The sequence below is a fragment of the Monodelphis domestica genome, chromosome 4 (genome assembly GCF_027887165.1).
Source record: "Monodelphis domestica isolate mMonDom1 chromosome 4, mMonDom1.pri, whole genome shotgun sequence".
NCBI lineage: Eukaryota > Metazoa > Chordata > Mammalia > Didelphimorphia > Didelphidae > Monodelphis > Monodelphis domestica.
In genome coordinates, this window is record NC_077230.1 from 246,631,271 (window position 1) to 246,656,949 (window position 25,679).

The 25,679-nt window shown below is 36.3% G+C and overlaps 1 protein-coding gene across 4 annotated transcripts in view; it reads right to left on the bottom strand.

Moving 5' to 3' along the window:
* Positions 1 to 25,679, bottom strand: part of ATM (ATM serine/threonine kinase) — a 166,829-nt gene that overhangs the window by 130,968 nt on the left and 10,182 nt on the right. For 3 of the 4 annotated variants that reach the window (XM_056794437.1, XM_056794435.1, XM_056794436.1), the window contains exons 7-15: positions 24,107 to 24,345; positions 21,108 to 21,271; positions 20,326 to 20,495; positions 17,206 to 17,577; positions 16,465 to 16,659; positions 12,283 to 12,378; positions 11,846 to 12,071; positions 9,524 to 9,649; positions 8,189 to 8,314 (exon numbers count right to left, since the gene is read on the bottom strand). In XM_056794437.1, coding sequence (XP_056650415.1) covers positions 8,189 to 8,314; positions 9,524 to 9,649; positions 11,846 to 12,071; positions 12,283 to 12,378; positions 16,465 to 16,659; positions 17,206 to 17,577; positions 20,326 to 20,495; positions 21,108 to 21,271; positions 24,107 to 24,345 — 1,714 coding nt within the window. Of the gene's footprint in view, positions 1 to 8,188; positions 8,315 to 9,523; positions 9,650 to 11,289; positions 11,403 to 11,845; positions 12,072 to 12,282; positions 12,379 to 16,464; positions 16,660 to 17,205; positions 17,578 to 20,325; positions 20,496 to 21,107; positions 21,272 to 24,106; positions 24,346 to 25,679 lie in introns of those variants that run through there. The other variant, XR_008911315.1, reaches the window with a different exon arrangement.

Genomic DNA, 25,679 nt, shown 5'->3' on the forward strand with positions numbered 1-25,679 from the left:
AGGCCAGATTTGAACCTAGGACCTCCCGTCTCTAGGCCTAGTTCTCAATCCACTGAGTAACCCAGCTGCCCCCTTTCAAAGGGGATTTTTAACATCAGCTGGGAAAAGTATAGCCAATGCAGAAATTATTAATGAAGTTCTTTCTGCCATTCAGCTCCCTGAAACCCTAGCTGTAATTCATTGCTCTGCCCATACATGTGGCACTGACCTTGTCTTCAGGGGGACTGACCAGGTAGATACAGCTACAAAGCCTTAGAAGGGACTGAGTTAATTTTAACATTGACAACTACTGATAACTTAAATCTATCCCTTTTTTTATAATAAAAAGGAAGTGGAAAAATGGAAGCAAAAATTTGAGGCCAAACAGATAAATGGAGTATGGGTATCATGTGAAGGAAAATCCCTATTCCCTAGGAGGTTTTATCACCAAATTTGCCACTCCATTCACAAAAAAAGGTCATTTTGGTTCCCAGGACATTGTGGACTCTGTTAAAAGAGTATGGATAGCCCTTGGCATAACTACTATAGCCTCTAAAGTGTGTAAAGCCTACACTAATTGCCAAGCATTTAATCAGCACACTTTTTGTGGCAACGTTTTTGGTATGAATCTTCTGGCTTACATATCTTTTGAACACCTGCAAATTAATTTTATCACTATGCCAAAAGCTGGACAGGATAAATTTTGTCTAGTGTAAACCTTAAAATTTCTTAGACTTATAAATGTTGGAAATTTCACCATTGGGAAATTTCATACTTGAAAAATTTCCTATTGAGAGTGGGAACTCTATTGGAATGTGAACCCCATTGGCATGGGAGGTTCCTCCTCCTCCTCCCTTCTTAAGATTACTTTAGGACAGAAACCTTTTGCTGAACAACGGAAAGGGCTTTGACCTATGCTTAAGCATAGAACAGGAATTTCTTTGAGTCATGATTGATTTTAGAATTGATACAATAGAGATACTTGGAATGACAGAACCAGGTCTTGGAAATTACAATCTCCACCCTACTCAGTCCTAACAGGATTTAGGAAGGGCTGCAGCATAGATCAAAATTTAATTATTCCAATCTCTACCCTACTCAGGGTAACAGGATTTAGGAAGGGCTGTAGCAAAGGATCAAGATTTAATTATTTGAGAATATGACCTTCAACAGAGATGTGCAAAGCCACAGACCTCTGGGCGGTCCTGGGTTAAGCTAGAGCCACCACTGGCACAGGGAAGACATGGACAGTGATTGGTAGATGTGAGAATGGAGGGGAGGGAACTTGGATGGTTTGCTTAAAGAGAGAGGGGTCTGAGGACTGAGGGGTGGTTGGTTGGGAGAGTTTTGGCTCTGAGTGGTTGGAGAGGTGCTCTGAGAAGCTTGAGCTGAAGGAAGCTGGAGGTGGAGGCCCCTGAGACCGTTTCTCCATTTTGGTCATGTGAGTAATAGGGACTGATCTCCTTTCTTTGCCCCAGCTATCTAAGGGCTTGGGCCTTTTGGCCCAGCCTAAACAGAAGGGGTATTTAAGCCCTATTCCCTTCTCTCTCATTTCTCTCTCCCTCTCTCTCTCTATCTCTAATATCTTTCTTCATCCTGTTTGTAATTAAACTCCATAAAAGGATGACTGCTGACTTGAGTTTTCATTTAGGAATTACATAGCTGAATTCCTTGGCGACCTTAAATTAATACATGTCAGTCTTTTAAAGTAATTTCCTTGTCACACTAGTCATAGTAGATCTATTGACCAGATGGCCTGAAGCATTTCCTACTGCTTGACCCACAGAGGCTTTTGTTGCCAAAGTGCTTTTAAAAGAAATTATTCCACACTCTGGCCTGCCAGCATACATTGATTCAAATAGAGGAATTCATTTTACCAATTCGATCCTGTCTCAGATTTATTCATGTTTGGAGATAATGCCTAAATTCCACATACCATACCATCTCCAGAGCTTAGGTCAAGTTGAAAGAGTGAAGAATAGTGAACTTAAAACTATGGCTGGAAAATTGTGCACTAAGATTCAGATTCACTTAAAATGGCCTGAAATTCTCCCTCTGGCCCTATTTTACCTTAGAACCAGGCCCAGAGGAGAACTACACATCTCACCATTTGAGATGCTTTTTGAACATCCTCCTATACAAGCTAAACCTTTCTCTCCCGCATACACATCGTTACTAGGAGGAAATACTTCTCTTGCCTCATATATATGGGATTTGCAGACCAAATTGCGAGAGCTCCATAAATCTAGAGCTGCCGTACAAGCAGGTCCTGCAAACTTCTAACTCCATGACTTACACTCAGGTAACAAAGTTTACATAAAGAACTTCTGGCATACTGGGTCAACTCAGCCTGCCCATGAGGGTCCATTCCAAGTCCTGTTAACCATTCCAATAGCTATTCAAATTGGAGAAAATTTGGATCCATTGTTCCCATGTAAAGAGAGTACCTTCTATAGATGACAGGTAACTATATCCTATCATATTTACTGACTGTTTGCTTTGAGATTAGCCTCTAAAGTGTGTTCAGTCTGCTCTACCTGACAGGTGTAAACCTCAAATTTCCTTAGACTTATAATTGTTGAAAATTTCACCATTGGGATATTTCATACTTGGAAAATTTCTTACTGATAGTCTATTGGAATGGGAACTCCATTGGCATGGGAGGTTCCTTCTCTTCCCTTCTTAAGATTACTTTAGGACAGAAACCCTTTGCTGAACAATGGAAAGGACTTTGACCTATGCTTGAGCATAGAACAGGAATTTCTTTTAGTCTTGATTGATTTTAGAATTGATACAATGGAGATACTCCACCCTATTCAGTCCTAATAGGATTGAGTAAGGGCTGCAGCCTAGATCAAAATTTAATTATTCCAATCTCTACCATACTCAAGTTAACAGGATTTAGAAAGGGCTGTAGCAAAGGAGTATAGATTTAATCATTTGAAAATATGACCTTCAACAGACATGTGCAAAAGCCAGAAACCTCTGGGCGGTCCTGGGTTAAGCGAGAGCCTCCATTGACAGGGAAATTGATGAAGAGTGATTGGTAGATGTGAGGACTGAGGGGAGGCAACTTGGATGGTGTCCTTAAAGATAGGAGGGTCTGGAGACTAGAGGGGGTTGAGTTTTTGGTCGGTGTGGTTCCTGGGCTCTGAGGAAGCTTGCTCTGAAGGAAGCTGAAGGTGGGGGCCTCTGAGACTGTTTCTCCATTTTTGGACACATGAGTAATAGGGACTGATCTCCTTTCTTTGCCCCAGCTATCTAAGGGCTTGGGCCTTTGGCCCAGCCTAAACAGAAGGGGTATTTAAGCCCTATTCCCTTCTCTCCCCTTTCTCTCTCTCTATATATATCTCTAATTCCTTTCTTGCTCCTATTGTAATTAAACTCCAAAAAAGGCTGACGGCTGACTTGAGTTTTTCATTTAGGAATTACATAGCTGATTCCTGGGCGACCTTAAATTAATATATATCAGTCTTTTAAAGTGATTCCCTTGTTACACAGGCATATAACCAATACGCCTATCATGGAAAAGCTTTTGGTGGGTGTCCTCTGGCTTACACACCTTTTGAGCACCTACAGATATCTTTCATAACAATGCCAAAGGCCGAACATTATAAATTTTGTCTAGTCATAGTAGAGCAACTGACCAGATGGCTGGAAGCATTTCCTGCGACCCAAGCCACAGCAGCTTTTGTTGCTAAGGTACTTTTAAAAGAAATTATTCCTCGCTTTGGCCTGCCAGCATGTATTGATTCAGCTAGAGGAAGTCATTTTACTGATTCTGTCTTAAACCAAATATATTCTTGCTTGGGGATAACTCCCAAATTCCATGTTCCATATCATCCCCAGAGCTCAGGCCAATTTGAAAGGATGAATAAAGAACTTAAAACTATGACTGGCAAATTTTGCACCAAGAACCATTTAAAATGGCCTGAAATTCTCCCTCTGACCCTATTTTATTTTAGAAGCAGGCCTAGAGGAGACCTACACATCTCACCATTTGAGATGTTTTTTGGACATCCACCTATACAGGCTAAGCCTTTCTCCCTGGCATATACAGCACTATTAGGGGGAGATACTACTATTACTTCCTATATACAGGAATTACTGCACAAACTGCGTGAACTCCATGAATCTGGAACTGCAATACAAACCGGGCCACTAGACTTTTCACTTCACGACCTGAACCCAGGAGACAAGGTGTATATTAAGAATTTCCAGCTTACTGGAGTAACTCAAGCCTTCCTGGGAGGGACAATTCCAAATATTGTTAACTACTCCAACATCTATAAAGATTGGAAAGAAGGACTCTTAGATTCATTGCCCACATGTAAAGAGAGCATCTTCTGTTGAGACTGATTGACTGTATGTAAAAATGGAGATTTGAACCCCGGACTTCAATCCCCAGAAGTCCTTGCTCTAGTTCCCAAGATGCCCTCTAATCTCACTGAGATCCCTACCTGGGAGAGATCAAAATTTCTATTTAAACTGGCTGTAAAGCCTACTGGCTCTCTCTTCCTACTTCCCCTTCTGAGCAGACACATCTCTCATGATATAGTGTAAGTGAATGGGCCATTTGGCCCTCATAGGGACGTGCTTTCTTATTTTTGTATTTTTCTTTATTTCTTCATCTTTAATAAACCTCTAAAAATATAATACTTCTGGCAGAGAAACTAAATTTTAATGCTATAGTATCCTATCACATGCATTGAAGATAATAATCCATTGACAAGTGGATACTGCTTTTCGAGAACACATTAAATTCCTGACTTTTACCCTTATTTTTTTGCTTTTATTTTATTTTATTAGAATATTTGATTTTTTCTCCTTTTCCTCATTTCTTGTACTAAAGTTACTTACAATTAAATATTTTTTCTCTCTCTGCAATAATATAAGTTTAACATATATATACTTGCTATAATATCAATAAATACCCCAAAGCTTTAAACTGTGGGAACCTGCCATTTATTGATAAAATGTTATGGGACTATGATTAATTTTTGTGTCTGATTCCAGGAAATGGGATAAAAACAAGGAGCACAGATTTAACCTGAATGGTGCCAAAAGAGCACACAGGAAATACAATGTAGACTCGAGGTTGCGACGCTTGACATACGTTAAGTCGTATGACTTCCTTGTATCTACACTTTGTGAAGTATTTATACAAGTACCAAAATTTGACTATCATGCTGGCTCCCCATATCCCTGAGTATGACTAAAAATCAGACCAGGGAATGATGCTTCTCTATCAAAATAGAATTCTAGTTCCTTTCCTTCTTATAGTATGGCAACTTCCTGTAGTCTTGGCTGCAAATGGGTAAGTGAAATATTATGGCATTCTGTCCGACAGATTTGTGGGATAGAAATTACTTTAAATTGGACCTGTACAAGGGCCTATTATGAATTTATTCTTGCTTACTCAACATTCTATATACATAGATTTTGGTATTTTGATTCTGATTCTGAATTTTATTTTTTCTTTCTCCCAAAAGTTTTAATTTCTTCCATATTTTTTCCCTTTATATATTTTTGGGGCTTTTTTTGTTTATTTTTATTGTTTTTGAATTCTTTTAATAACTGACTCATATACCCCCATAACTCAACAATACATCCTGAGCTGAACTGGATGTTTTTGGGGTTTTTTTTAACACCCACTTCACGAGGGGATTGTATTTTAATAAAAATCCAAGATTTTGAAATTTTTTGTTCAAGAAAGATCTTCAAGGAAGAAGCTTGCTAACTCCTAAATCCAGAGAATGAACCATTGCAGAAAGATGCCAGAAAACCTACATTATATCAAGATCAAGAATGAGCCTTGGGGTGTGGTTGATTGAACTGAAGGTTGATTAAACATTTATTTTAAATGTACACTCTAATGCCAAAGGGGACTGCCCACTAATTGGCTTTTGTCAATGTGACTTGCTGTCTCTGTCTGTCTGCCTGTCTGTCTGTCTCTCTCATATCTTTCACCTTATCTCTAACTATTGTAATTTCATAGCTGGTATGTTTACAAGACCCATCTGAGAGAATAGTCTTCCTCGGGAATTGTGAATTTTAAAACTATTCCACCCTAATCATTCTTTAGAAGATCTGATTTAGCTATTTCCTGATCAATAACAATGGAGCTACTTGGAATAACAGAATCAGATCTTGGAAACTCTACATTCTCCACCCTACTCAGTTTAACAAGATTTTGAAGGTCTGCATCAAACTCAAGATTTAATTATCTGAGGAGATGGCCTTCAACAGACCTGTGCAAAAAAAGGACAGACCTCTGGGCTGTCCTAAGTCAAGCTAAGTCCTCATTGATACAGATGAGATGCAGAAAAGTGATGTAAAAATGTCCATATAAGGCACATCACTTCCTGCCTCTTGCTCTTTCCCTAGAGAGGCAACTCTGGCTGGCAGCATTCTAGATGTTCCAACATCTTGGGAGTGTTGGCAGTTATTTGTCTGGGTTTTGGCAGTGAGTTTTGTCCTTGACCTGATTCAGATTCAGGCACCTCAGCTGAGCCCCTTTTGGAGTTCAGGTTGATATCTTCCTCCTTCATACTCCAAACCCTTACTTTCTAAATCTTCTCTACTACATCAATTAAATCACCATAAAATTTGGCAGCTGACTTGGGTATTTTATTATTTGGGTTTTTCCATTAGGATTTTTATAAATAAAATCTTTGACAACCTAAATTAATTATACATTCAATCTCAGCCATAATTTCACCCTTTACAACTGTGGAAACCTGCCACTGGTTGTTTAAATATTATGAGACTTTGCTTACTGAATGTGTCTGATTCCAGAAGAAGGGATCACAAAGGAGCACAGGCTTAACCTGCATGGTGCCAAGGAAGCACAGACTTAACTTGTATAGTGCCAAATAAGCACACAGGTCAAAAAGACAAACCAATCCTGGTAGGATTGATGAGATTTTGCGCCAATACAAGAAGACTTGAACTTTGTGTGAGACTTGAGGTTGTGGCTGTTTGACATATGTTAGATACAGGACTCTTTGTAACACGCTCCTCATACCACACTTTGGCTGTTCTGGCTCCCCTATTCCTGAGAGACAAGGAAAGATCAGACCAGGGAATGATATTTCCCATTTGCTTAAAAAATCAAGTCTCTTTTCTGTCTTTCACACTGAGGCAATTTTCTGTAGTCCTCGCTGCTGAGTAGGTAAGAGCATGATTGTTATTACAGGCTTATAGGACATAAATCACTTTAATCGCCCCTGATTCAAGGACCTGATATAATTTTATTTTTCCTTACTTAGGATTTTTACATATAAGACTTAGATATTTTATATTTCATCCATTTTCTCTTTTATTTGGATTTTTGTAATGTTTTTGATATTTTTCTTTGGCAATGATTCATATACCTCATACCTCAGCCATGTATCTCTGTGTGATTTTTGTGTTTGTCAATATCCTCCTCAGGGGAGAATGTGTTATTATCCTATTTTGCAAAATTTAATTTCTTTTGAGTATAATTTTAGAATAAAAGATTTTCTACCTCCCAGAATCCAGAAAAAATGAACTGCTTACAGAGGGTACCATGAAGATGCCTGTAAAGACCACACACTGCTCCAAAAGATCCAGAGTGAACTTTTGGATGTGATGAATTGATCTTTGGGGGGTTGAATATTTTTGTTTTGAATGTACACTTTTATGCCAATGGGAACTGCCCCCTAATCGGTTTTGTTCTTTTTCTCTTTCTTTCTCTCTTATCCCCAAATTATTATAACTTGCCCTTAGAAACTGCAATCCTGACTGTACCTTTAGTTAAAAAATCTTTAGAGTTAGAAGTTGGTTATGTTTAAAATTATCCACTGGGGAGACTGGTCTCTGAATGGATCCCAGGGAGGTGGAGGGGGGGGGGGGGGGGAAATATGTGTTTTTAAAAAAATTGTACCCGAGGGACTTCATCCCCCAGCATTCTTTATTCTTCCCAGGGTTTCCTTTTCTTACATCCTGGCATTGGTTGGGCTATAAATGGACTGAACACACCTGGGAGGGGTTTTTGCTAGGGCTAGAGTAGGCAGGCTTCTGGGGTTCTGCCTCTTGTCTCTGCTCAAACCCCTTTCTCTCTCTCTTACCTTTGTTTTTACACTTATAGTGATTAAAAAAAGATGCTAGCAACAAATAGCCATCTATATATTCCAAGTTGCTGAGGAAATTACAAGGCTAAAACATTAAACAAAAGGAATCTTACCTTTGTACAATTATACAAGTAGTTGGTACAAAGCGACATCATAGTCCTTAAGGAACAAATTTTAGATTCTTCATTTATCTTACTTTTAAACAAAGTAATACATTTTCCAGCACACTGCATCAGAGACTATTAAAGAACGGAAATAAAGGAAAACACATCAGAAACAATTAAAACAAAATACAGCAGCAGAAATTTCACTTTTTTTTAACTTTCTGAATTTTTTTCATAAAAATGCAATAAGGAAGCACTTAATATCACAGAACTAAAAATCATGAAGGAAAAGGAGTCTATAAAATTTTTTTAATTAATAAATAAACTTGAGAGTATACAAAGAGGAAAAAAAAGGTAAGCCTTCATTAAAGAATGTTCACTGGGCAAAGGAATAATTTAATAAGCAATACAATACAAAAATAGTAATCTCTAATTAAATTTAAAGTAATTAATTTCAAATCTACAGATTAAAGAAAACATGGGTTATACAAAAACACCCAGAGTTTATACAAATTATACAAATTAGCCCAGATTCAAGATATTTTGGTTATACAGATTTTCCTATAAGTAGAAGATAATATGTAATCATGCATGTGGGATCACAGGATCACTAATTTAGAAATAAAAGGATCTTAACAGACTACTGAGTCCTCACTGTGCAGATAAAGAGAAAATTTGGTGACAAAGAGTGGAGAGCACTAGGCATCTACCAGGAAGACTTGAATTCAAATTCAGACCAAGACACTTAACTAATTATGTTATACTGGGTAAATTACTTAGCCTTTGTTTGCTTCAGTTTCCTCATCTATAAAAGAGGGATAATAAAGGTACCTCTTCACAAATATTATGAAGATTAAATGAGATAATAATTATATAGCACTTAGAACAGGGTCAGGCACATAATAAAAGCTATATAAATGTTAGTTAGTATCACTATTATTGTTATTATCCTAAACACTTTTCTTAAATGTCAAGTTCCTATCAAATAAGTCAATTGAACATGAAATAAATGTTACTAAAAATCTGTCAAAAAAAAAGTCTTGGGAGCAGTTAAGTGGCTTAGTGGGCAGAAAGTCAGCTTCAGAGATGGGAAGTCCTAGATTCAAGTCCAGCCTCAGACACTTTCTAGCTATGTAATCCTGGCTGTGTCACTTGAACCCCAGTTGCCCAGCCCTTACTGTTCTTCTGCCTTAGACAGATGGAAAGAGGTTTTTTTGTTTGGATGTTTGTTTTTTAAGTCTCAGCTTCTTCTCCCTTGGAACCAATACTTAGTATTGATTCTAAGAGGGAAATCAAGGGTTTAAAAATTTTTTTTGTTAAAAGTCTCAGCTTATATTTTCTTACCTTGGCATTCTGGAACAATTTTGATGTATAGGCATCTTCTTCAGATAATATCCCTGCATTACAATAGCATCCAAGAACACCCACCAAAAGACTAGAACATCGGATAAGAGCTTCTGACCAAATAGTCTTGAAATAAACCACAAGCACAAATATAAAGTATGTTTCTGTTAATGTGGTATTGTTCTGAATACTGAATAAATGGCTTTAAATATTCTGTGACTACCTTCTAAATGAACTAATTGTATAGCTATAAGTAAAATTTTAAAAGTAGTGGTTTATCTTTGTGAACATTTAAAAAAAATCCAAATAGCTGAATGGAATTCTGATCCAAACATTCTAGGCTCTAACTTGTTCAATCAAGACAAAGACTCTGACTCTCTCTCTCTCTCTCTCTCCTTCCTCAAGTAGCAGAAAAACACTAAGGACTTGGCCTTTGAACAGAACATTTAAAATGAATATGTTCTAATCTGACTATAGCCATTTCTGGTATATACATACACATAATTACAACACTGTGTTAGCTATAAACTCTAAAAAAACAAGATTGGTTTTAATGAGGCCATTAACTCCATAACGCTTACAGTACTGCTTTTTTCACAGTAGGCATTTAAATGATTGTGAAAAGAGGGAAACGAGGGAAAATAAAATATTCTTTTCTCTTCCAGGAAAGTTCCGTTAGCATTAATGAGTTGTTTTTAATTAAAACAATGCAGAATTTAGAAAATGGATCACATGACAAAGAAATGAAAATGGTCAAGCACATTTCTCTCAGGCTTTCTAAGTGGCAGGAATGAGAAGGCAGGCTTGTTACTCCTGCAACTTCTTATTCTTCCTTCTGGCTCTTTCTCTGTTCTCTAATAGAGATTTTATGTCATAAAGGAGAAAAAACATGAGAAATTATCTCTTCAATATGGTTTCAGAATTTTTCCTAAAAAACATGAAACTTTAAGTTTCATGGATATGCCCTATCCCTTCCTACCAATTTACTATATTTTTTCCACATCTTATCTTATCTAAGAGCCTTAGATTTCTTTTTGTGCTTTGCCATTATCAAACAGTTATGAAGTATCTACTATGTTCCAGCCATTGTGCTAAGCACTGATTATATTGCCACAAAAGTGAAACAATTACATCTGTGATTCTCTAGCTTCTCCCTGGACTTTCATCACTCCCAGAGTTTTGGGGTTGGACCCCAATTCATGCCACATCTTCCACGTGGCTGTGTTGTGTAGTACCTCAAATAAATGTTAGTGAGGTAAAAAAAAAAATGAAACAACCCATGACCTCAGGGATTATATTTTATTGGGATAACACCATGTACATAAATAGGTATATCCAAAATAAATACAGGCTTAAACCTTAAATGGGGGGGGGGGGGGATGTAATTATCCAAATATCTCCTCCCTGAAACAATCAGATGGTTCATAATCAAGAACTGATATCTTTTTAATCAGTAAAAATGACATTAAAGAAGATATGTTAATATCTGCTTTACCACTACACACTAAGGACAATATAGGGTCTTTAATCCTGACTTATAGCTAAAACCTCCTCTATGTGCTATCTCGCCAAGTCAAGCTTTTCTGTTTGTCCTCCCAATACTTACTACAGTGCTTTACTCATAGTATGTACTTAATAAATGCTTTTTAATTCATGTATCTTCCTGCTTTAATATTAATATTCATAAAACATTATTTTGATTAGACTACTCTGACAATCAAAAATCAAAAAAGGTTGTACATTTTTTCCCCCAAAAGACTACTTACTACTTGAATTCATGGACTTCATACACCAAACAATATGTAAAAATGTTCTGAAAATTTTTTTAAACTGTATCATTGTTGGCTATTATTATTAGTCTTCGAAGACCAAAACAGTTCTGTTACAAAAAAGGAAAGAATTAGGAAAAATGAGTAGAAATGGAAGAGATGAATTCTGCACTGATATTAGGGAAAATGTCCTGATAACTGAAGTTGTCCCAGAATAAAAGAAGCCATCTCAAGAGCAGAGGCTGAATGACCATTTTCAATGTCGCAAAGAGGATTTTTACTCAAGTACCAGTTGGTTTAAATAACTTCTAACTCAGAGATTCTAAGATTATGGAACAGTCTAGCACAACTCAAATGCAATTTAATACTTGCTGGCCCATTTTCTCCCTCAGCTGAATTTCCCTTCCTTTAAAGATAGTATTTTCTTTATGCCGCTGATTTTCTCCTTGAGAGTCATTCCTACTCAGGACCCAAAAAACACCATAATTCAATATGCAAAAAAAAAAAAATCATTGGTCAAAGTTATAGATTTAATTTTATTCTTAAATCTCACCTCAGAAGAATAATTATTTAGAAGACGTTCAGACAATCCCAGAAGATAGTGATCAAGTTTTTCTTTTAGATTCTGATGGACAGAAAGTCTACTACTAGGATGGATTTTTTCTGAGGTATTGTCCATCAGATTGGTACAAAAATCCATTTGGTCAAAAGTTGTCTGAAGATATAGCTCTTCTACATCTAAGAATGTGGCCTCCACTTTGCCTTTTTGCTGCTGCTCACTGGAAGAAAATAAGGCCTTAGTTTTATGGTCAGACTATCCTAAACAAACAGACTTTTCAAATTAAAATCATAGATCCCTTTCATCTGATATCAAGGAAAATCTTCACAGATGGAAAGTGATCAATAAATGATTCTACATTTAATAAGAGGTATTCCAAATTACATTAGAATACAGTGCTGGGAAACACAGAAATTTATAAATTTACATACCATTCAGATACACTCTGGAAAAAATCCATTGCCTCTTTACAATGCTTCATGGTGAGACTCACAAGAACTGATTGCAGGGCTAGATGAGGAAAATCACTGTGAAGAAGAAGTTTTTCACTTGAGTTTAATAAATATATTTAAGCAACTACATTAAAATAATTCCTGCCAAGAGAGCTACATGGCTCAAAGGATAAAGGGCCAAGCCAAAAGAAGGAAAATCCTGGATTCAAATCTGACCTCAGACACTTCCTAGCTGTGTGATCCTGGGCAAGTCACTTAACTTAACCCTAACTGTCTAGCCCTTATTGCTCTTCTGCCTTAGAACTGATACTTGGGATGAATTCTAAGACAGTAGGAAAGGATTTTAAAAATAACAATAAATCCCATCTCTATGTATGCAAAGGAGACAGAAAGGATTCCAGGCATGAAAAACAAAACACAAAAAGTTAAGTGTGAAATAAAAGGAACAGTTAGAAAACCAGTTTTGTTCATCCATCAAGGCTCTGAAAAGAAGTCTCTCGGTAACCAAGAATAACGATTGCAAACGCACAAAGACACTTGTGCATGAATGAGATTTAAGTGGAAGAGTCGATGCACAGAGACAGTCCCACTCTCTTGGCATTGGAAGCCTGGGTCCAGTGGCATGAAAGGTTGTTACACCTGGAGACTTCCTCAGCTGCATTGGATGGCCGTGTTGTCCTTTGTGCTCCAACACACCCTAAGCACTCCACAGTGCTTTGTTTGCTGCATCGCCATCTCAGCCGTTGAACCTTCTTGGTTTCTTCCGTCTGTTCAACTGAAGCAGTCTTCACATGCTGGATGAACAAGGCCCTGGTTCGCCAGGGGTTTATGACCCGATGGCTACCCTCACAAGGTTTAGCCGGCCTGTCGAAGCCGTTGCCCAGGGTGTGGCCACTGTCGCATGTTAGCAGCTACTAGGAGCCAGAAGTGAGAAAAGAAAAGAAGTAATGCATAATAAACCTGGAATGATAGGCTGAGGCCATACATATTATGAAGGGGTTATACATGCCAGGCAGAAAGGAATTTGTATGTTAGCCTTGAATCAACAGAGAGCCAATGGAGCAAAGCTTATTGAACTGGGGGGGGGGGGGGGTGGGATGGGGTGACCGCATGCTGGGAGCAGGGAACATGATCAAACCTGAGTTTTAGGATAAGATGTGAGGAAGATAAAACAATTATAATATCATCACCAGAGCTTAAGCAAGAAATGATAAGAATGTGAATTAAAATTATGGCATTGTAAGTCAAGAGAAGGAGGGTAAGGATATGAGGGATGTTGTGGAGGTAAATTTTATAAGACTAAATACTGATTAAATATAGGTGACGAGAAAGTGAAGAAGTGAGGATGACTACAAAAATTTCGGAATCTGGGTGAATAGGATGGTGGTATCCTCGAAAATCCATATGAAAGTTGAAAATAAGAGTGGTTTGAGGTCAGAAAGAGAAGTGGGAATGGTATTCTGGACATAGTGAATTTGATATGCCTATCAGGAAAGACTCAACTGCCAAGCAAACCTCTTAAAATCCTAGCTTACTTCAAGGTTCAGCTCAAGTGCCACCACTTGGGGACCTATTCTGATTCCCCTTAGTTACTGATACACCACCACCATATTATTTAACATTTATTCATCTGTATGCTCATTATTTCCCCCACAGAACGTAAGTTCTTTGACCATTTCATTTACAACTCAGAATCAATACTGCTTCATATGATCTTAAAACATAGTAAATAGTATCTACTTTAAATAAATAAATAAATACATACATATTCGAGATTAAAACAAGACTTTCAAACATTATTCCTGGATAGTAATTATCATTTAATTAATTTAAATATCACTTCAATGAAGATGACTCCAAATCTATACTGTATAAATTTAGCTCTAATCTCTCTCCTGAGCTCCATCTTCATCTCCATCTGTATATTAGATCTTCCAAATTTGATATCCTAGAGGCATCTCAAATCTCAACATGTCTAAAAGTCAAATAATCCAATTTCCCCAAAACTCACTGCTCTTCCAAATTTCCCAATCTCTGCTGAAGACAACATCCTCTCAGTCACCCAGGTTTATAACTTTGGCACTATCTTGTCTACTCCCTCTTTCTCACCATGTGTCCATTCAGCTGCCACATCTCATTGTTCCTATCTGAGCACCATTTCTCTTCCCTTTTTATCTATTCTGAAAGCCACAATCTAGCCTAGAGTTCAAGCCCTCATCACCTCTAACCCAGTATTACTTGAGTAAACTAACTGGCTTCCTTGACTTAAATATCTCTTTATTCCAATCATCCTCCATAGAGCTGCAAATATGATGTTCCTAAAGTGCTCATCTGATCGTCTCACTCTCTATTGCCTTTAAGATCAAATATAAGCTCTTCTACTTGACTTTTAAAGCCCTTTATGATTTGGGCTCAGATTACTTTTCAAGCTCCATCATATATTACTTCACTTCCTAAACTCTATGGGCCAGCCAAACTATTCTTCACAGACTCCTCCTCTCCCATCTGTGTACTTTTCTTTGCCCTGGTTGCCATCCCAAATCTATGCCCACACCTGGATGGTACTGCCTCCTCATTACCCCCTTCTTAGAAGCCCTTGGCTGTTTCTTCTAGATTCTGCTCTAGTGCCCCCATCTTCATGATGCGATTCCTCATCCTGTCAGCTATTTATTATTAATGGATATGTTGTCTCTCCCAATAGAATATAAACTCCTTGAGGGCAAAGACTATTTCAATTTTGTCTTTATATGTCCAGCATCTAGCACACAGTAATCACTTTAAATTGTTGATTGATGTAATGGCTTAAAAAATGCTTATTAATGTTAAAATAAAATGAAAAGCAGCTTTCTTTTTTAAAAAACCTTTACCTTTCATCTTAGAATGGATACTAAGTATTGTAACCATGAAAATGTGGTTTGCCAAGACTATGAATTGCCAAAACTGTAAAGGTTTTGGCCAAACTTTAAAGATAATTTTTAGTGTCCTGATTTTAAATCTAAAATTAAGTGGTCGCCATGGGAAAATTCCCAAATATGAAAATACCCAAGTCATCTGGGTTTTATGGAGAGTTTAATTAATATAAAAGAGTTTAATTAATATAAATGAAGGAATTAAGGGAAGGAGAGAGAGAGAGAGAGTAACCAAGCAGTAGGAAAGGGCCTAGGCCAAAATGGCCTAGCCCTGACTCTAAGGGAGAGTGAGTCAGTCTTTATCACTCACCACAAGATCGTCTTCAAGCAAGCTCGTCCTTCACTGAACTCCTGAACTCCCCTCCAGTTCAACTTCCAAACTGAACTAACTCCAAACTGAACTGAATTCTCCTTTTAAAGAAATTTTCTCTTATGTCACCTCCCCTAAATTTTCACATCTACCAATCACAGTAGATGCTTTTTTCCCCAAGACTGCCCATTCCTAGTTCTTATCTTCTTTTGTTCTCACCTTCTCTGGTTAGACTAAAACTTCACACTTCTTTTGTTAATCTTGCCTTTTGTAAATTGCTTGACCTTTTAGGGATTAATTTAACCTTTATAGGTACTTAACACCCTTTTGTATTAGATCTAAAAATAGACCTAGCTTAAGGTTCTAGCTTTACTATAAGTATGAGTTAGGGACTTTCATTGTTCAATCAGGAGTTTACAACTTTATCTTCTCCTAAGGCACTATCTGAGCAGGGTGGAGTAATTTTAAAAGTTCTCAATACATTCCTGACCAAGTACCTTCATTGTTAAAAATGGGGAATAGCTAGACAAAATCTTCTAAGGTATAGTCTGAGTAGTTTTAAGATTCACAGTATTAGGGATATGGGTTCAAGTCAAGAACACATGTGATAACCAGTGGAATCATGCGTCGGCTATGGGAGAGGGAAAAGTGGTGGGAGGGGGAGTGGGGAGGAAAAAAAATGATCTTTGTTTCCAGTGAATAATGTTTGGAAATGACCAAATAAAATAATGTTTAAAATTAAAAAAAAAAAGATTCACAGTATTAGTTCCAAGGCAGAAAAACAGTGAGTGTTAGGAAATCAGAGATTAAGTAATTTGTCTAGGATCACATAGCTAAGAAGTCTGAAGTCACACCTGAACCTAGAACTTCCCTCTCTAGGTCTGGTTCCCTATCTGCTGGGTCAGCTAGTTGCCCTACACCTTTCTTCTTAAGATGAATTACCTGCAAAGAACTGGAGGGAGCTCTGTACTTTCTTCCATGTCATCTTCTAACTGATAGAACAGTAGCCACTTCATAATTAACTCTTTTAATGAGTAACTTTGATTTACTTCACAAACACTCTGATCCATTTGTACTTTTGACATCTCTGGAACTATGCAGGAGGTCAAGGCTAATGACAAACAACATACTGCAGGACTTAAAAAAAAAAGAACAATTTTTATTAAGAAAATGCTATCATTATCTGTCAAAAGAGTAAAAATATATTCCTCGGTAAATTGCTTAAATCTGTTATTCTTTAGTTTTGCACTATCTCAAATTGCAAAATCCATGATAATGCATATCATGAATTCAAGGAAGCAAATAAATCCTATACAAAATGAATACCTTAGAAAGAAAACAACTATTTGAGGAATAATAAAATTATTAATGGCATCTATGTTCAAGATAGCATAGGATACTGAAATTACTGTCTCAGTAAATAAATAACAAATTAAAAATTGGACCCAATAGTCAGAAGAAATTCAACGAATGACTCTTTACTTCTATGACAACTATCTCTTTACCTTGGTTAAAGTCAAAGTCACATTTATTATGGTCATAATGGCTTTTCATGATCAAACTTCAAAAATTTGTGAAGTAAAGAAAACCTCAAGAGAAAATGCTCAAGTGAAACCACAAGTATATTAGCTCCACAAAGACAATTCTAAGTTTAAAAGCAGAAATACAACATACTACTATTACCAAGAAGGTCTGCAAGCTGATCCTATAAATATCTTCCAAAGTTCTCTGTCAACCTCAACCAAACTTCCTTGAATTATGGCAGCAAGTAAACCAAAGTTTTCAGCTTGTATTTGTTCAGAACTTATACTACGAAAGGTAATGCACCAAATTTTATTCCAGAGTTTCAAGAGATCTGACTTGTGTGAGTTTTCCAGATCCAGTTTCTTGCCTTGACACAATGCAAGTTCGATGAGGCATCTTAACACATATGGAATACGTTCCCCTCGTCGCTGCTGAGACAGGAGCTGGTGTAGTATTATCAATAAAGGTGCAAGCTCACTACTAGGAAGACTCGCAGGATACTTGGCTATTAACTGTGTTGCAATCTGTAACCTTAAAATGGAAAGGCAAGATGATTAATTTTTAATCACAGTAATAGTAAAAACATATTTTTACAAACTATTTTATCACAGCAAGTATTTCATTTGATCTGTACAATAATTCTATCAAGTAGGTACTAAAATGTTTATTTTATAGATGAGGAAACAAGCACAGAGACTTAATTAGTTAAAGATAAGATTCAAACCAAAGTGCCTCTCCAAATTCAACTATAAATAACAATCAAAAAAGATAATCAAATCTGTATAATTATAATGATTTGGTATGCTTGCAATTACTCAAACAGAAGAAATGCCAATTTGGTTCAAAGCCTTCATCTTCTACAATGCTTTGGTTAGAGGCTAGTAATACTTTTTCCTTTCCATTTACTTGCATGTATGGATCACTGGCAGGTAGCTGGGAATATTACTATTATCTCTTAGGCATTAAGGGAAAAAACCACTTTTAACTCAAAAAAGTAATGCTAATTTAACCACATGGCACTAACTATGAGTTAAAGGAGAGCTGTGCTATATAGCAAACAAGATTAATAATTGTCATTTATATAATCATTTAAAGTTATAAAGAACTTTGCATACATTATCTCCTCCACATGATTATGGATTTTTTTCTCCTTCCCACGTGCCCTTTCCCTGAAATGACTGTGTATTACTTTGTAAATATGTTGTATTTGCTTAATATGAGTCTACTTTTGTCTATCTTTATATTTTGTATATTTTGAAATGGATTTAAGCCCTGGAAGACTACATCTCCCAGGACTCTCTACTACAACTTCCTCAGACACCTCCCACCACTTCCTTTGTGGGAGGTGTCTGAGGAAGAATAAAAGAAGAGAGAAGTTCATTTGGGCACCTTTTTCCCTGAACCTGGGTGGAGTTTTGGTCCCTGCACAGCTGCTGGAGATCAAACTTTCCTTTACTTTCCCAAACCTTCCCTTTCCTAAAATCCCAAATAAATCTACCTGACTTTCTATTGAGTCTAGCTTTGATTTGATTTAAACTCCCTAGACTAGTTAAGAAGAAAACCTGGTCAATTTCCATGCTGCCAGGCAGGCGAGGAGGATCCCCAGCTACTTCCTACCCTTCCTTTTCCCTACAATAATTCCCAACATCCAGCTCAGTGCTATCACACAGCAAGCATGTCATAACTATTAATTGTTGAATTGCCTAGCATGTAAAGCCTTTCAAAATCTAATCTACCTTTCCAAATAGATTTCATATTCTTCCATTTTATGCCCTCTATGTTTCAGCAAAACTGGCTTTCCTACTATCATGTTCATGGCATTTTATTTCTCTTATTTTACCTAAGCTACATCCCATGCCTGGCATAGATTTTCCTTCCTTATCCCTGTTTCTGTGAATCTACCCATTTGTTAATGTGCCTACTTACCAAATTACTTTGTATTTGATGTGCATATGGTTGTGTTGACTTATCTGTGTACATGTTTTTACAGCAAGCAGAATGTTAGCTTCTTTAAGGGAGGGGATGTTTGTTTCATTTTTTCATCCTACCACCTGGAGGCTTAATGGATGCAAATTTATTAAATATATCTCATTTGAGCCTCACAACATCCCTACAAATAAAGCAATATTATCCCTATTACCCTGAAAAGGAATCCATGGCCAAGTAGTTTAAAGTCTTGTTCATGACCATATGGCTATTGTATGTGACATGAGGGATTTGAAGCCAGATCTTCTTATTCCATTTGTATCATTCTCCATGCATCACACAAACGCCCAAGAAAAAGTCCTCAAAATTAAAAATAGTATCAAAGCCCTTGGCAAAAATACTATTACCACAATTCATCTGGCCTCAGGTTTTACGGGACTCTGAAATACTTTTCAATTAAATAAAAAAAAATTATTAAATGTCCATTATGTGAAGGCACAATGCTAGGTGTTAAAGATAAAACAGCAAAAATACAATAGTCCCTACCATTATGGTTTATATTTCATAGAAATGATACCATGTACACACAGATAAATAAAACCAAAGTGACTTGAAGAGGAAGAAATTATTTTCTGCCCACATACAAAATTCTCAAGATATATAAACATTAATTATGATGGCTAAGAATAGAAAAATCCAGATCAGAAAATTTTTTAAAGACAATTAGGTGTTACTAACACTAGGAAAGTCAGTTAACCTGTTTTGCCTTGTTTCCCTCATCTGTACAATGAGGATAATAACACCTGCCTCCCAGGATGCTTGTGATCCTCAAATGAGATTTTGTAACATCACTTAGCACAGAGCCACATGGTTGGTGCCATATAAATGTTAGCTTTTATAGTTAATTATATAATATATGTATAACTATAGTTAGTTAAATAATTATTATTATTAAGATTAAAATAATAACTTAAGTATTAAAAAAATTACATATATAGCCTAAGACCTCCTCTAAGAACCAAAGACATAATAATAGCATTACTTTCAACAGTTGGTTATATTTATTTTGCAAAGCAAAGCAAAGTATTTATAACAGATAAAAATTTAGGCATTATAAACCAGTAAATGGCTTTCCTTCACAACCTGACCATATTTGCTCCTTTTAACATTTTATTTTTATCATAAAAAAATTTTTTTACTAGTTACATGTAATATCAAGTTTCCATATAAGTTTTCCAATCCTTTTGACATTTCAAAGCAATATTATAGAAATTAGGTTAGTCTTTAAAATAAATTTATTTTATAGAGAACAGAAGAAAATAATGAACAAGAAAAAACTTTAAAGTACTTTACCATGGCACAAGATCAAAATCGCTTTGTGACTTTTGAAGGTAATCTTTAATTACCTCCCAGCCTAATTCTATTTTTATCCTTTTGCTTGTTCTACTGCCACTACAAAAATCTCTTGGTGTGGTGGCACAAGACTGAGAAATCTCTAGGACTCTGGTATCTTTACCGAAGACCTGTTTCAAATGAAAAGTCATACATAAGAGAATGGACTTTTTCTTCCCATCAGTTTTTAGAGAAAACTAGTCTATAAAGTGAAGTTAAAAAACCAAACACCAACACATACTCTTCTCAAATAGATGGAAAACAGAAGCTATGAGCCAAGAATAAACATTTAATTTTGATACTTCAAACATATATGTTAATTTTGAAAAAACAAGAAACATTTTGACTCCGATACTTTAACTATGCTGGAAAGTATCTAAGAACAGTCAGTTAAGGGAAGCATTACCAAAGAATGTTTAACAGAAAATGTACCTCTAATACATACTAATAGGTAATGGCAAAAATTTTCCAGGATTAATTTTTTAACTTAAAATGTTTTGTTTAATTAATTAATTTAGACTATTTTCCCATGGTTACATGATTCATGTTCTTTCTCTCCCCTACAGGATTAATTTTTAAAAATCAAGAAAATTCTTAATAGCTGTTATACTTCTCCATATTTTAGCATTTTATTATATTCTATATATGTACATATATAGAGGTGGGGGGAAGAGAGAGAGAGAGAGAGAGAGAGAGAGAGAGAGAGAGAGAAAGAAATGGAGAGTGTGCACATACTACTATACCTGGTGACAAACATCTGCCATTAATTCCACCAAGTTTTCCTTGACAGAAATATTTCGACATCCAGAAGAATATTTTCCTCTGCTTCCTATATGACTTATCTCATTCAACAGGAGATCATATAAGTTATATAAGATACTTTGCCATTTTGCTGATTCATAAGCTCCTATTTTCCAAAATACATAAAATATAGTATCCACTTAGTTCAATTTTCCACAGCAAACAACTAAAAAAAATTATACATAAAATGTGAATATGTGTTTCTATACTTATATAGTTTTTGCTATAATCATAGAGAAGGATATAGACAAGGGATACTGATATCTCCATTTCCTATCATAACGTTTCTATCACCTTCCTCTCAGTATTGTTGTGAAGAGGAAATGAGATAATATTTGTAATGAGCTCTGAAAACACTTATAAAATATATAAATGCTACCTATTTCCAAATAACTAAACCTGAATATACTACTGTCACTTCATTATGTCCAAACTTAAATTCATTATCTCCCCCCAACAGCTCAATCAATTTTTCCCCCTAATAATTCCCTTTGCTAACATGACTTTTGTATCCCCAGCATTTACTATAGGGCCTGGTACACTGTAGAAGCTCAATATCTGGCTATTTATCTGAAGTGAATCAATGGCACTAATATTCTAGTTTCCCAGGTTTTAAAAATAAAAGCAATAATTACCTGGGCTTGAAAAAACAGCTTAATAGATTTTTATGGTGAGATTCTTTTTTTAAATTTGCTCATTTTTCTACTCTTTTCTGACTTCAGACTTAATATATGAAGGTGGCAACACCATAGTGCACAGAACATTGGACTTGGTGTTAGGAAGACATAAGTTCAAATATGACCTCAGATACTTACTGGCTATGTAATTCTGAGCAAGTCACTTAATGACTGTCTGCCTCAATTTCCTTAACTATACAATGAAGAAAATAGCACTTACCTCCCAGGTTTTTGAGAATATCAAATGAGATAAGATTTGTAAAGTATGTAAAGTATGTAAAGCATGGTATATGGCTCGTAGCAGCCATTTAATAAAATTTTTATTTTTTATTTGTGATGTTGGGCCATGCTCTGAGCAGCTCAGGAATGTCTAGGCTTTCTTGGGGCATTTAGGATCATATTATTCCAAGATTTCAGGGTCAACTCTGGCTGAGAACTTTATAAGCTTCCAGAGCTCCCAAACTAGTCTGATCTAGGACAAACTGACTGCTGCTCTCTTGGTCTTAGTTTTATAGGTTCCTGGCCTAGTTATGAATCTAAACAACAGTAGACTACTGCTGGATTCAGTCCTTTCTCAGCTGGCTGGAGAACTCTGCTGAGATTCAAAATGAGAGAAATACAAGCTGCACAGGCTCACTCTGCTTTGGTATGGGAATCTAACTTGGGTTATTCCTCTACAGACTTCAGACTCTGAACCACACTGTTAACTCTTGCTTCTGAGTTTGCTATACTCTCAGTACAGTGACAATGGCAACAACTGTCATCATCTTGGCCACCCTAATCCCCTCTTCAGTCTACTCTGGATTTGTGAACTAAAACAAAGTAAAAGCAACAAAGCTGAGAGAGAGCAGCTATTTCCATTACAGTGACAGGATATGCATCTGGAGCCTCCTCTTTGTCCTTGGGCCCAATCTGTCTCTGGGAGCTGAAGTGTTCTGCCCAACTGATCTTGGCCAGACCTCTTTCTCAGGGTTCCTAGATTTCTCTCAATCACCCTGTGACAATATGGGCTGGAAAAATAAGTCAGTGACGTTTTTCGGAATTTCCTCCATCAAGATTAGGTCTAGAGGGGGGACTGGTTAACTCAGTGAATTGAGAGCCAAACCTAGAGATGGGAGGTCCTAGGTTCAAATCTAGCCTCAGACACTTCCCAGCTGTATAACCCTGGGCAAGTCACTTGACCCCTACTGCCTAGCCCTTACTACTCTTCTGCCTTGGAATCAATACACTGATTCTAAGATGGAAGGTAAGAGTTTAAAAAAAAAAATTAGGTCTAGAATTTTTTCTCAATTTGTTGGAGAATCTGGGGTGTTGTTTGTGGTATTAGTTCCTGCTACTCCCCACCATGTTTCTGCCATCAATTCTTACATCAGTATATTCCAATTATTTCCATCCAGGCTCTCCTCACTTCACATCTCAGTTACTGCAAAGATTACCATCTTTAATCCATCTTCCCTCCAATCCAGACTTATTATGACTGTCAGACATAAAACTTAAAGCATGTATTTTGCCATGTTAACCCCTGTTTAAGAATATCTAATATTTCACCTTTGCTCATGAACTATCAACTACTCTATGCAGCTTTAAAAGTCCTCTAACCTCAACTTGGCCAACTTTAAAACTTCTACTTCTTCAAAATATGAAACTACCACTCCACTACCAAGCTACCACAGAATAGTTCTGCCTCCCACAAATATTAGGTGGGAGAAAAAACCCACTTCTATGACTTTGTTCATACCCTCTCCTTTCTACCTATCCAAATATCAAATATTCTTCTAGACATTACCCAGGTTCTACATCCTACAAAAAGTCTATAATCTTTTCCTCTCCACTGACTTAGTAGCATGAATAGTATATTATACACTAGTCAGTATTTAATTACATATTCTTTTATTATTCAATTGTTTCATAAGTGCTAGTTGTATTTTATTGATAGTATTCTTTACTTAAGTCTTTATAATGACTAGGACTATGCTAAGTACATAGCAGATATTTATTAATGTCTATGAATTAGCTGATAAAATACAGAATGAAACATTCTAATTCTAACAAATATCAATCAACTAATGAATATCAATCAGATAAAAGAAGCTAGAGACACTTTTCAACATAGGTAAGCCTTATTAATATGATCCTCTGAGGTATGTTCAACTGGGAAACAACTTTTATCACAAATTGTCTTTATTTCAATTAGAACTAATTAGGACTACTTTAAAGAGTAAGCAAATTTAAAAGAATAACAACATGAGTAAAAGTTCTTGTACCTTTTTCTTGGGTTTTGGCTCCTTTAGGGTGATGAACACGAACTTGCAGATGAAATAACTCAATAATCACATCCTTCAAAGAATCATTTGGTCTTTGTTGAGACCATATATAAAGCAGAGTAGGAAGGATTTCTTCCCCTAACTTGCAAACTCGCATACGAAAATTTGCAGCAGAGACCTTGAGAAAGATATTAAGGGCAGCTAGAATATGATTCAGGCCCGCAGAGCTCTTTTCCTGCCTGCCAACAAAAGAAACCAAAGAGTATTATATAAGAGAAAAACTAAGAGGTTTTGCTTTTATGACAATTATGAAGTTACATAAAAATGGAACTGCCAACAACACTCATTTCAAAATTACTATGGCCTCAGTTTCAAGAGAAGAACATAGGTTGTCCATTGGCAGGAACTATTTAATTTGTGTCTTGTAGTCCCTGTGCTTCATAGTGCCTGGCATACAGTAGCCACTTAATAAACACTTTCTAATTAACAAAAAATAACACAACTCTATATGTGCAAACTACTCTGTATAATAGTAAGAATGGCCCATTTATGGAAATAAAAGGCTCATTCTTCTTAACTTTATCCACTACCAAAATAATGTCCAGTCAAACATTTATCCACTTCTAATACTTTACATATATAAAATGTTTTGATTTCCAAAAACTTGATTTTTTCCCAACATATACTTTTGCCCAGTATCATCCTTGTTCCTGTTCCATTTTTTGTTTCCTTCATACTAATTTGAACTTGATCAGTCTGTATTTCATTATTTACTGTTTGATAGACTGGTCTAATTTGCCCAACTACATTATAAGCTACTTGAAGGCAAGGTTTATATCTTACACTTACAAATACAAAAAAAATAAACAAAAACAAAACCCTTTCTTAACCTGGACTAATTTTTAAGGAAAAAATTTAAATCAAATCAATCAAGAAGCATTTATTAATTGCTCCCCGTGTGCCAAGCATTATGCAAACCATTGGACATATAAGGAATAAATGATAGGTAACCTGAGAGGGAACAGTACTTAGAGCTAGGAGGAAATGAGGTAAAGCCTCTCTCAAAAGGCGAAATCTAAGCTAAGATTTACAAAAAGCCAGGAACACCAAGATACAGAAGTGAGAAAAGAGAATATTCCAGGAATGAAGAGTAAATGCAGAGACAACAAGAAGGAAAATAGATGCTATGTGCAAAGGACAGCAACCAGAGCAGTGTGGCAAAACCACAAAATATGTAGAGGGGAACAAAGGGGAAAAATACAGGAAAGGGAGGAAAAAGACCAAGTTAAGAATCAATCAACTGGAGTGGCTTAGTAAATAGAGAACCACGCCTGGAGACAGGAGATCCTGAGTTTAAATTTGGCCTTAGACACTGCCTAGCCATGTGACCGTGGGCTAGTCAACCCAACTATAACTAGTCATTACCTCTTTCTTCTACCTTGGAAAATACTTAGTTATCAATTCTAAGACAGATGATAAGTGTCTAAAAATAATAAATAAAAGACTCAATCTACTGGAGCAGCTAGATTGAACAGTGGTTAGAGTATCAGGCCTGGAGTCAGAAAGTCCTGGG